Source organism: Apus apus, chromosome 14, assembly GCF_020740795.1.
Source record: "Apus apus isolate bApuApu2 chromosome 14, bApuApu2.pri.cur, whole genome shotgun sequence".
In the NCBI taxonomy this organism is placed as follows: domain Eukaryota; kingdom Metazoa; phylum Chordata; class Aves; order Apodiformes; family Apodidae; genus Apus; species Apus apus.
In genome coordinates, this window is record NC_067295.1 from 13,102,808 (window position 1) to 13,114,961 (window position 12,154).

Consider the following 12,154-nt stretch of genomic DNA (forward strand, 5'->3'; position numbering starts at 1 on the left):
TTCCTTCATTTTGTATTTAAACTCTGAATAAATAAACAAGTATGGAACTACACAGAGCCACTTCTGCAACTACAGACTTCTTAAAAAAATGAATGGCAAACTTAAGAAGTGATTTGATAGGGGAAAATCAAGTAAGGAGAACAATTTCTGAAAGACTAGCTGATATTTTAAGGGGAACTGGGCCTCACCCTAGCTGCTGTGTCTCAATTAGCCTTAAATCCTCTTCTGTTACTGAATCTAACTAGATATATCTGCTAGATCCTGTTCATTGTATCTAGGTAGTAAAAAGTATTTGCTTTATTCTGATTTTACATATTATAAGACCAAAAAGTTAATAAGAAGAAGGGTACAGCTTTGTGTCTAGACACAAAGCTTAAAAAGAAAAATCAGAATGTAATTTTTTTATGTGATTCAAAAAGGGGGGGATGATCCAATAACACTTAATTTCCCTTAATTAAAGGAAAGCCTGTGCTGTCTTTTGCATGTTCACCTCAGAACAGACTCTTGCATGACTTGTCACAACAGAACATGCTACATTGCTCCTTCTCCGTGTTCTGTCTCAGGACAAGGCAGAAAAGATTGCTGCACTTCCAAAAGTAACATTTGTTGCAGTGGAGATCAAATAATGAAAGTATGCTCTGCAGTCTGTACCTGGACAGTCAGCTTTACAATCTAGGATGGTTTCCAGGTAATGCAAACTTAAAACGGACTTATTACTAATTAGTTATTACACACATATAACAAAATATACATTATTTAAGATACTGAGTATGGTCCAGGGTAGTTGGTTTATTGTTCTGTTGGGTTTTTTTAAATACACCTGAAGTTAAAGTATTTTTATTCTATCAGGGCACTCAAATACAGTTGTAGAGGCTTACTTTTCTTTCTGTCCTTCCAAAGTTTCTTAAATGTGTGTATATATATATATTCAGCTTTTTCAGAACAATTCCAAGTCTAAGAGAATCTAGCAAATGTAACCTTATTTCATAAAAACAGGCTTTTCTGTATGTTTCAAAGCACTACATTTTTGTCTCTAACCGCTTTTTGCAAAGAGAAGATCTAATGCATCAGAGAAACAAAAGAAAACACTAAGAAGTTGGTCAAGCACTGAAGCCAGTCTCTAAAAATAGAAGAAAACCCTGTACCCCTAAAATATATATCCAACACTTAAGAGAATCAAGAACCATTTTGCATACGGGGTAGATGCCTTCAAAGTTCCTTTCAAACGACTGAAGTAGAGCTCATTTTAACTCAGTTCAATATCCAGGTGAGCCTCATCACCTGAGCCTCACTTACAGAGAAAAGTTCTCTCTAGGGAGTAAGGAAGGACTCCTCAGGTTTACTAATTCACTAAAAGTCAGAATCACACAGAGGCTGGGGTGGGGGAAGGGGGGGGGGGCAGAAAGAGTTATTAATTCTGTATTAATATCTACAAGATAGTTCACAGACACAGGAATACCTGTTTTCCCTCTCTTCTAATCACTTTCTTTCTCAACTAAATGTCATCTTTCTTGCTTTTGACCAACTGTATAGTTGGGGTTTTTTGGGGGGAGGTTGGTGGGGTTTGGGTATGTTGTTAGTTTGTTTTTGTTTTAAACCTGTTCTTACAACTCTTCGGAATTCTCATCTATATTCAGGTTCTGATTTCAAGTAATTCTAAGATTTTCCCCTTTTTTCTCTTTCCCTCCTCAGGTGTTAACATGATTTCTTCTTAAAGTGTTTGATACAGGCTTGTATATCACACCACTTAATAAAAACTAAGACAGCTGATGAAAATCTGCAGAGTTGCTGGTAACGCTCAGAGAAATTGATGTATATGCAGTTTGGCAGCCACTCTTACCTGGGCTACATGTTTTGCAGGTTAGAAGTCTAAGATGGCTAGAGATGCGCTTTACTGTACTTGCTAGATATTCAAATTTTGCAGAGAAAATAAGGTATGATAGAGATTTATAAACAATATATAACCGAACTACCTACTTTTAAATTGTACTAATTAGCATCCAGAAGGGGATTCCTCCTTAAGAATTAGTATGGCAAAGTAAGGCCAGAAACATAACCAAAGTGTGTTTCTAGTGCTACAAATAAGTACTGGGGTAAAGATAATTTCACCAGACTTTTAATGTATCAGAGTTTAAAAAATCCCAAACAAAGACAAAAAAACAACCAAACAACAAAACCCAGCACGGTTCAGATCAGTTCACTGCATAAGGAGTATTTTTAGTTTTATCCTAATAAGAAATACGTTGCTTTTACTTTAGGTCATACATTCCAATAAAGTTTGAATAACATGTCCTTGAAATGCACATTATTTTATTTAATTCAAAGGCCCCAAAATAAAATCATAAAACTCAGTTTGATAAGCTACTAAAAAAAAAATGAGAAAAATTAAGAGATTATTTATTGCTTTAATAAAACCATCAGAATTACAGATAATTAAGTCATACTCTAAGCTACCTAGCTCATGAATCTCTGGCCACTAGAGGAAAAGAAAGAGCCAGGATGTCAGAATTTACCCTAATCCATAATAATCTGAATTTCACAAAACACAAGTGAAGACTGTAATACAGAAAATTTACCTGGATCAAATTCTTAATATCTATTTACAGTGCTAATGTACTGCTACTACACTAAAAAAAAACGAGATTTTCCAAATTAGCTGAAAACCCTTCTCATGCTTATAAAACAGCTGTGATATCAAGCAGGCAACTACTTAGAAGGTGTAATTCTATCAGCCACATCTAGTAATGAGCAGTTCAAATGCAATTCCAAATTACTTCAGCTTAAAAAAATGTGTACTTTAAATTATGATGTCCTTACCATTTATTTTCCCCACAACCTGGTCTATTGAAATAGATGTTTCATTTTTTTATTATTATTTTTTTTTTTACAACATCCTCTTTGAAACCAGGTCTGAGAAAAGTTACCTGCGTGCCTCAGTTTAAAAAAGCAAGCAAAAAACCTGACCAAACAAACCAAGAAATGTATTTTATTGGAGTTTCTAACTTTAGCTCATGTAACACAAGATAACTTATCGGAGGGTGAATAGGTAAAATATTGAAGCCAACTCCATAAAAAGCATTGTTCTATATATACATACATATTTTGATATCAGTTGTGTGTCATTCTATTGAAAGAAACAGAACTTCCAAGTTGTATCTCCTGGCACAATCTGACCATCAGAATTCTTATTACTGATAATTACATGTGAGTCAGGAAAAAAATGATGAGCTGAAATTCCAGAACATTGGAAATAGCCCTATCAGATTGCAGGTTTCTAGTTAGGGAAGCCAAATTAAATAATCATGCATTACCCAACACACAAGCTAGTGACTGTAATTATAGATCATAATGTCTAGAATTGACTAATACTGATATCACAGGCAGAAGTGGGACAGGGAAAAAAAATATGTTATTGTCAGATGAAACCTTCTGCATTTTTGCTGAGCTCAGAAAGAAGCTCTGGCTATAATACAGCATTGACCAAGCTGACAGAGTAAGAGGTAATGTAATATTGTCTGACTCTTTAAAATTATGTTACCCATTGATTTTCTGAAATAGAGACTAGTGAAACAAAATTATGGAGATGGAAGAAGAGAGTAACCACTTGATTCTTAGTTGAACTAACAGTATTTAGATAGTCTATCCTTCTCACTAAAAAATTCTTTTTGGTCAAAGGGAAAGACATTGTGTCATTGCCCTTCCCTCTTTCCGCTGCAGGTTCACTCACCAGGTATTTTACAATAACTGCACTTATTATCAAGAAACAAAGGCAGGTTAAAAGAAAATAAACACTTGTAATAGCAATAACAAGATACTTCCACAAGCTATCTGTTGCCTCTTGAGCAAATGACAGGTTTCAAAGAGAATGCATGTCGCTACATTGCTTTATCCACTATCAGAAGGGAAAAAAACCCACCACAAAACAAAAACAACAGACAATAACCAAAAAAACACAAACACAAAAAAACCTAAGCTTGTATTTCCAGAGGTTTAAACTTTGATAATGAAAATGTTTTGTAAATAAAACAAAATGGACCCCATCCATCATAATCACCACCACCTCATATCTCATATTAAAAGCACTTTCGATATAGCAGGAAAAAAAACCTCCACAACTCTTGGACTGAGAGAAGAAATTTTAGATATACTCTCTCAAAAACAAAGTACACACTCAGATGAAAAGTGACTGCAGAAGTAAAACACGTTAGTCCTCCACTCACAAAGCACTGGAAGTTCAGTACTAGTAACAGGAGACCCTTATCGCTTGCAGAGACAGAAGCACACAATCAAGCCAGAATAAATCTGCATCTCAAGTAAATCATCTAGTTACTGCATTTCAAATAGGCAATTTAGCCAATGTAAACAGAAATTATTCACTGCATTCCACTAGATCCTAATCTAAAAACAAGCAAAACAACTATACACCACTTCAGGCAACAAGGGAAGAATTAAAACCTCTCATCATTTCTATTTCAAATGCATTATTCAAATAAAACCTACTAAATTACAAAAAGCCTTTTGAATGTAAGGTAACAGAACATATCCACATTTTCAAAAACTGGGCTGCTAGAAAGCAAGTGTGATTTTGCAGGTAGCCTAGCACACTAGCATCTACAAGCATTCTGAACATATCCACTTCTGGCACTTCCCAATACAGCACTAAAACAAGAGGTTTACAGGCAGGTAAAAACGGAACTGTGAACAAGTCTGCACCACTACTTTTCACAGCATATTCTAGGCTATTCTCTCACTTAGCTCTAAAATAAATAGAACTCTCTCCAGATTACCACTTTTCCTGTTGTCAAACAAACTAGTTAACCAGTTATGGAAAACCAGATGCACAGATATAACCAAAACAACTGAAGAACAATCTAAGCTTAAGAATGATGCACTTATAAGTACGTTAATTCCCAGTTTATTAAAATAGTTAATCAACAGCTATTTCCTGCTTTTCTTCTACTCCCCTTCACAACCACACAAATAAATAAGCAAATGAAAGCAGAAGAAAAAGGCTTCAACCAGCTAAGTTAAACCTTAACAATGAACATAAGCTCAAACCCTCCAAATTCTTAGAGCTACTATGCATATTCAGAAAATAACTCAAATATTTTTTCATCTTCAAATGTAAGTAGTGTGTTTTGCATTAAACAGAGCTGTCTCTCTATTTGGAGTTTTCCAGTAGCTTAGTGAAAAGCTGAAGTGATCTCAACTTCAGTGATTTTCATAATAATGCATACGAACTCCTCTTTCTCTGCCAAATGGAAATTGAGCCACCTAAATCAGCCAGGAAATAAATAATTTAGCATCCATCATTAAAATGTCATATACTGCACTGGCATTTTTAAATATTCCACCATAAACTTAACTTTCCAAGTACCCAGAGAAACTGCAAAGATTTTATACACTTAAAACACTCAAAGCCATGAAAGATGAAGATATTGTAGAAATATTTAACTTTTGATTCTAGAAAACATACTACTCTTCCATCATTTTCAAAATATTTTTTGATGTTGTACTTGGTAATTTTAATGATAAACAGAACTTCATTTTACATGTTTATTCTGAGAACACGTAAGACAGTACAGTAGCACACTTCCTGACAGTAGGGCAATGGTTCCATACCCTGGACAATGCAGATGGATCTTTTTCATGTGACACCCTACTGCCTTCACTGCTCATCTACACATAAGGGTTCCCCTGTGGAAATCAAATGACAAAACTGGGATACGAACCAAGAGCAGCATAAGTCGCTTTTAACTGGATTGCCCCTTAATGCTATATGGCCTTTCTTTGATCTCACCTGCCAGGAGACACAGCATGATAGTGTGGACACAAAGTAGGCCATGCTGTCCACAGCTGCTGGACTGCAGTACCTGCTTTGGTACTCACGGCAGTGTAACTAGGACAGCTGCAAAGCCACCAGTACAGCTTTTGTGCCAAGTCAGAAAAACATCTCTCTGCACACATAAGGCATAATGCTATGGATGCATCACTTGTACTTTCATGTGATTTTTCTCCTCCTACAGCTTCATCCAGGAGGAAGAAAGGAGAGGAAAATATGTTTTATTTTTCTCATTTAAAAATGTGTTAAGAATTCACAAGCAATAACAATACCGTCATTCTAAGAATCTTTTTTTTGAGGGTATGTTTATTTATTAGAAAAGAAAACTAAGTTTGCAAGTACATTTAACATGATTTGATACATTTTGACATATTGGTATCTCTGAACAATTACCTCCTCTCTCCAAGAACACAGGCATTCCATTTTCCTTCATCTCACTCAAACATTTTGTCTTGGTAAGAGGAATACATATCTTCTTAATAAAATAATACATTGGGAAAATACACGACTGTTTATCTTAAGTGTTTGCAAAGATGTATTTGCAGTATCTGCCCGTTTTTGTTTGTCCTAAACTTCACTCATTACCCTACTCAGTAACAAGAGGCTGTGACAAAAGCAAGCATGGGATGTAGGACAGAGTTTATGGATGAATTTAGGAGGACAGGCTAGAAAAGGCTGCACATACTCAGCATAAAGTAAAATAATATGCAGGGCTTGAAGGTGCAGAACCCCTGAAGACAAACAGCCCTACACAGAGATCTGAGTTCTCTCTTGCTTAACACTGCAACACAAAACATGTTAAAAACCCAAGTACTTCCCTAAATCTCTATGCTTTACTCTATACTGTTTTCATATGCAGTCTTGGTGTAAATCCAATTGGAAATCCTGGGGAATCCCTAATCACAAAAACATGTACTTTCTGTAGAAATCCAAGGTAAATAAATACATTCAAAACTTATAAGTCTCTAACATGTTAAAAAAGCCCTTGTATTTGAAACTTCAGGGTTGTGGCTCTTAATCTGCAACCCTATAAAAACATTTGCATAATCAGTTCATCAAGGCATATTTCTGAAGAAAATTTCCACGAAAGTTCTGAACATTAGGTAATTACTTCTTAAAAGAGGATTATATAAATATGCCTATCATATGCCCTTTGCTTTATTTGTTTTGGATACTTCACTTAGGTAAGATAAATGGTAAGCCTTCTAGTATCATAAGCTGACTGCAGACACTGCAAATGCAGATAAAAACTTAGAGTGAGAAAGTAATTTAAACATTTGATATTCTCATTCACCCACAAAGACAGCAACTCACACATTTGGTTGGTTTTGGTTTTCAAATCACAGTTTTCAGGTATGACATTAGGGAGAGGGAGATAAGAGGAGGGACTACAGAAGTATCCAAATGAAGAACATTTTTCAACTGTACCTGTAAACATACCTATTTTTTTGTAGAACAATTCTTACTGCTTGACTATTTTAGACCTATGCTAATGGAGTAGCACAGGCCTGGATATATCTTTCTAAGGAAAGAAAGAAAAAGAAAAAAGATTGAAAAAAGGCATCCCGAATTTTCAAAAGGCCCTTTCTTCTAATCTATCTGCTTGGATAATGCATCCAGAGTGGCATTTTGTAATGACAGCAACTTTCCAACAAATCAATAGTTATTTAATTCCCAACAAGCTCTCGAGTCCATTAAACCTGATTACATTCACCCATTTCAGTTGGGTGCAGTTATTTTTCCTACACCGGCACTTAATCTATAACAGGAACTTATGAGAACTTTCAAAAGCAATTTCAACATCAATCAGCATAGAGTGAAAGGCACAATTTGCTTGTAATTATTTATTGGACAGGATGGCACAGGGTCTGGCTGAGCTCTGGTGTCCGACCTTCACCCCCAAATTCTAATGGATATGAAGGCCTGCTTGATGTGTTCAAGAGAGCTACTGTGTCTCACTGCATAAAAAATTAGCATCAGCTGGCACGTCCCAGGAGACATAGTTTTTCAATACCTGATAAAGGCCACTGTGCAATGCTGTATTTCTATTCTAGACATATGTGTCTGATATTAAGACTAAAGTGACAAATGCAGCTTACAGTCTTCAACCTTTTAACGGAAAAAACCCTGTGTGATGCTGTGATTGCCCCTCTACACCAGCTAACTGTTGTAGTAAAGGAGCATTATGAAAATTTGCCTCTCCTCCACAGTTACTGGGACTGATCACTAGAATGACACAGAATTGCGATAAATACACGTCTCTTGTCCCTGTCAATGCATAATAACTAACTACAACCATTTACAGGATATGCTGGTTTTTTTTCATGTTATCAGTGGAAATGTTAGTTGATTTCTTCTTAATGTCTTGTAATACTCTAAACAACAGAATACTTTTCTGCTTAATATTGTCTACATGATCTATTAAAAATCCTACAACTAAGGACAAAAAATTTAGTAGAACCTCTTTCAATAAAAATAAAATAAAAACCAGACAAAACAACAACCAAATCTAGCAATTGCCAGTTAACTTATAAAATACAGAACTCTTGCCACGAAGCAAGATCTTACAATTTCAGGGCTCAAAAGAATTAACATGATGTGAATAAACATTCTGTGAAGGTGACAGATTTTTATACACACAAAACCCCTTCTTCATTTAGTGTGACACGTAACGTATGAATTAATGCATATTTAACACTATTCATATTTGCTGTGCTAAAACACTTAACCTAAACACATCATGGTAAGTTACTTTGTCTTATGACCTGCCGTGGGAATGCTGACTCCCTCAGAAACCTAGAATGGATAGCAAATCCTCTGCCCTGTGGTCAACCTCGTGAAGCAAAGGCATGAATGTTAAACAGCAGACAAATCAATACAAGCAAATATAGCTCAACTACACCATTTATTCAGCCATGAGAGATGTCAATACACAGATTAGGGTGATCCATCTTTTTGATTTCCTACTGTCTTCTCCCTGACTACATGAGAGCTTTTGCCTGTATTAAAAGTGTTTGCTTTCTCAACCATAAAAATTCCAATTATTACTCTAAGTGCTCTAGAGTTAAGCTGCTCGTTGGAAGCGGCCTTGCATTACCTGAACAAGTCCAGCGAAGTATGGTGCTGCCGGCAGAATCATTGGCACTCCATATGGATGTAGCAAAACTCCTTGAGACGACAACATGGTTTAAGTGATAGTATTACTCCCACTAAAGCTAAACACATCAATTGAAAGTTAGGGGAAAATCTATATACCAACTTCTTCCAAACTCAGAGCTAGAACCAAATAACTTCTGTCACGGGCAAAGCCCACATCAGCTGTAAAAAAAAGAAAAAAATTGACGTCAGCAACTCTTAATGTTAAATTTTTCTTCAGAGACAACAGATAGAGACAACAGCTGCAAACCTAACTCTACCAAAAAAGGAAGGTACTATTTTTGGGACCAGCTTAAGTAACATGACTAATCAACTACTCTCTATCAGTTCAGATTTTTAACTACTATACACATCTAGATCAAATCATGTACAGATCTGCTGATTAGAATTAATTTGCCCGTTGGTTCTGGCATATGCATGACAACAGTTGCTATTAGAAGCCATTTATAAATAATCAGGTTTATTACTGCATAAATATTTCCCTGTATTTATAAGCTGTTAAACAATATTCATGTGAGAGTTTAAACTTCAGTCTATTACACTGGCTACATATTCTGTTTTGATTCATTATATTTTTCTTGGATATTTTGAATATTTGAGCAAACTACTGCAAGCTGACTACTTCTCAGTGTAAATTACATTTTAATGGCTTTTCTAACCTTTCACAACAGCTATGTTGTTACATTTATCAGCTTTTTAAAAAAGAACAGGTTTGACCTTTAGAGTATTTCTTATCTGTTCTCCAATTGAACTTACACTCCTAGTGTTAGAGACAAAGAGCAAGGCCATTTCCACACCTAAACAAAAGAGATTTGCTTCTCAATTTACTACTTGTAAGTCACTTTCTTTCACAGTTCAACATTTTTACTTTAGACAAAACAAACTTAGACATTAACAAGTGCTTAATGTGTAATGTATCTTCTATTGCAGGTACAACTAAGGACAAGAATTACAATTTTTTTACATTTTGTTTTAATTCAAAAAATAATTAGGTACTTAAAACTTCATTTTACAATTAAAAAAAGTAAAAAAAAAAATCCTCTCCTGCAGTTTTTGAATAACCAGGTTATTTCAGCTGCTTGATTTTGTTGTATAATTACTTTTCCACATAACTAATTGCAGACAAGATTTGATGCGATACTCAATTATTTAATGTCACATTTTGACCATCATGAAAGGTTTTCAGTAATTGATTCTCATGTATCAAGGCAGCTACGTAGCATGATTTAGAAAACTACCTTAGCAGCTGCGTGCTGGCTGGTGTTACTATCAGTCTTCTACCATTTCTAACTTTAGATGTTGAATTGTGACCCTTGATGATCATCTTCTCAGAGACTGGAAATGATGTTTACCTAGTTCCATCTCCTGTTATAGAATCACTTCACTTTTCTGTTGGGGATAATGCTGTCTACACTGGTTATCTGACTGTGCTTAGCTATTAATCATATTTCTTGCTCTTTTCTTATTAAGGAATAGAATCCTGCAGCTTAATTATTAAGCACATAGTAGGCTGACACATCTTGGGGTTTGCCAAAAAGATTTTCATAAATTTCAATGCAAAACCAGTTATTAAATTTCATAAAGAAATAAACATAAGGTATATATGAAACAAGTGAGCTGCCACTGCAACTCATTAGAAGTCTCTAATTTCTAAGAAAATGTTCATTTTAACTTCTATCTGTTTGTTTGGTGTAACACAGCTGCATTTAAGAGAAAGATTTCTTTCACCTAAGAAGGTAATTATATAATGGATTCTGCAAGCTTTACTCAAATTACTCTAGTAGGACAACTGACAGACATAAGGATTGTTAAATTGCTCTGTAAAAATACCTGATCATTTTTTTGTTTCAGCACGTATGTAGCTGATAAGATGTTAGAAAACCTAAAGAGGAAGATGATTTGTACTGTGAAGCATGGGCTTAAGGGAAGCTTTTCTGTGATCTGTTCTGGGACAGTTTTTGCTTAATGTTTTCATTAATTATTTTGGCACAAGGCAGCATGCTGATGAAATTTCCTGATGACAGAGTTGGAAGGTAATAACAAGACTGAGAATATAAGATATAGGATGAATTGCTCAGTCTTATGGACTGCATTAATATAAACAGCATCAAAGTCAGTAATACAAAACATAAGGTTTTGCTAATAACAGAAACTATAGTTCTAAACTCAGGAGGAAGAAAAGCAGGACCTCACTGCATCTCTTTGAGGAATTTGAGCTGCTAGCGTGATGCAGTTATGAGAAGGCAAATTATCAGTATTTCTTACATATTTTATTTCTCAATTTCTGAATTTCTCTGAATTTCCAAAAACTTACAGTTCTATTCACCCATATGAAAAAAAATAAAAAAAATTAAAAAAAAATCAGCAGCAGGAAAGTCTTTTTTGTGTTGTTCACAGGCATGGACCAACTATCTTGTCACAGGAACATAAAAATGTTTGTGCATCCTAGCAAAACAATACGTGAACAGGGAAGAAAACAGGAGTAGGGAGACTGTTTAAGCTAAGGACAATCCTGAGACACTAAAAATAGAGGGAAAACCAGTTGTGAATAAATTTAGGCTAAAAATAATTGTTCAGGTTATTTTTTAAAAGTATATTGGTGTTGGCTAAGGAAGGGTCTATAACAGCCTTACGCATCCACAGCAACAAAAAAGAATAGCTTATAAAAGAAAATGATGCCAATAGTGGTAGTCTGAACTCTGCAACTTATGGGAGGGCCCTTCCAGCCCTTTGCAAACAGAATAAACATTCAAGAATAATGAAAACATAAATTGTCAAAACAGCATTTATATTTACTATATTTCAGATTGTTATACATAAAGATAAACTTTGAAAAGAAACTGTAGTTACCTGTTTTAATGAAAGGACGCCTTGCTTGCCTCACTATAACAACATGCTTCTAAATGTATAGCCGAATGGCACTCCAAATCCAAGCTCTGACTTTCTGGTTGGGCTCTTTGATGATGTCCCATGTGTGCACCAGCTACCTAAGTTCGCACAAACCTCTGTGAATCAAAACCACAGAAGTACAATACAGCTTTACTTGCATCTCCGCCCCATGCCAAATTCTGAACTTACGCCAATGCAACTAGATCAGCTTCTCCAGTTTATACCAACATATTTGTTCTCCCTCCCAGCCACACAAAAGGAAATTTG

At 35.2% G+C, this 12,154-nt stretch overlaps 1 protein-coding gene across 34 annotated transcripts in view; it reads right to left on the minus strand.

The window, feature by feature from the left end:
• The window catches only part of RBFOX1 (RNA binding fox-1 homolog 1), a 1,074,031-nt gene that overhangs the window by 225,268 nt on the left and 836,609 nt on the right, over positions 1–12,154 (minus strand). For 3 of the 34 annotated variants that reach the window (XM_051631824.1, XM_051631845.1, XM_051631826.1), the window contains 2 exons: positions 11,849–12,003; positions 8,940–9,160 (listed from right to left, as the gene is read on the minus strand). The exons of the other annotated variants lie outside the window; for them this stretch is intronic. In XM_051631824.1, the coding sequence (XP_051487784.1) occupies positions 8,940–9,026 (87 nt within the window). In that variant the 5' untranslated portion in view covers positions 9,027–9,160; positions 11,849–12,003. Of the gene's footprint in view, positions 1–8,939; positions 9,161–11,848; positions 12,004–12,154 lie in introns of those variants that run through there. 34 annotated transcript variants of the gene reach the window in all.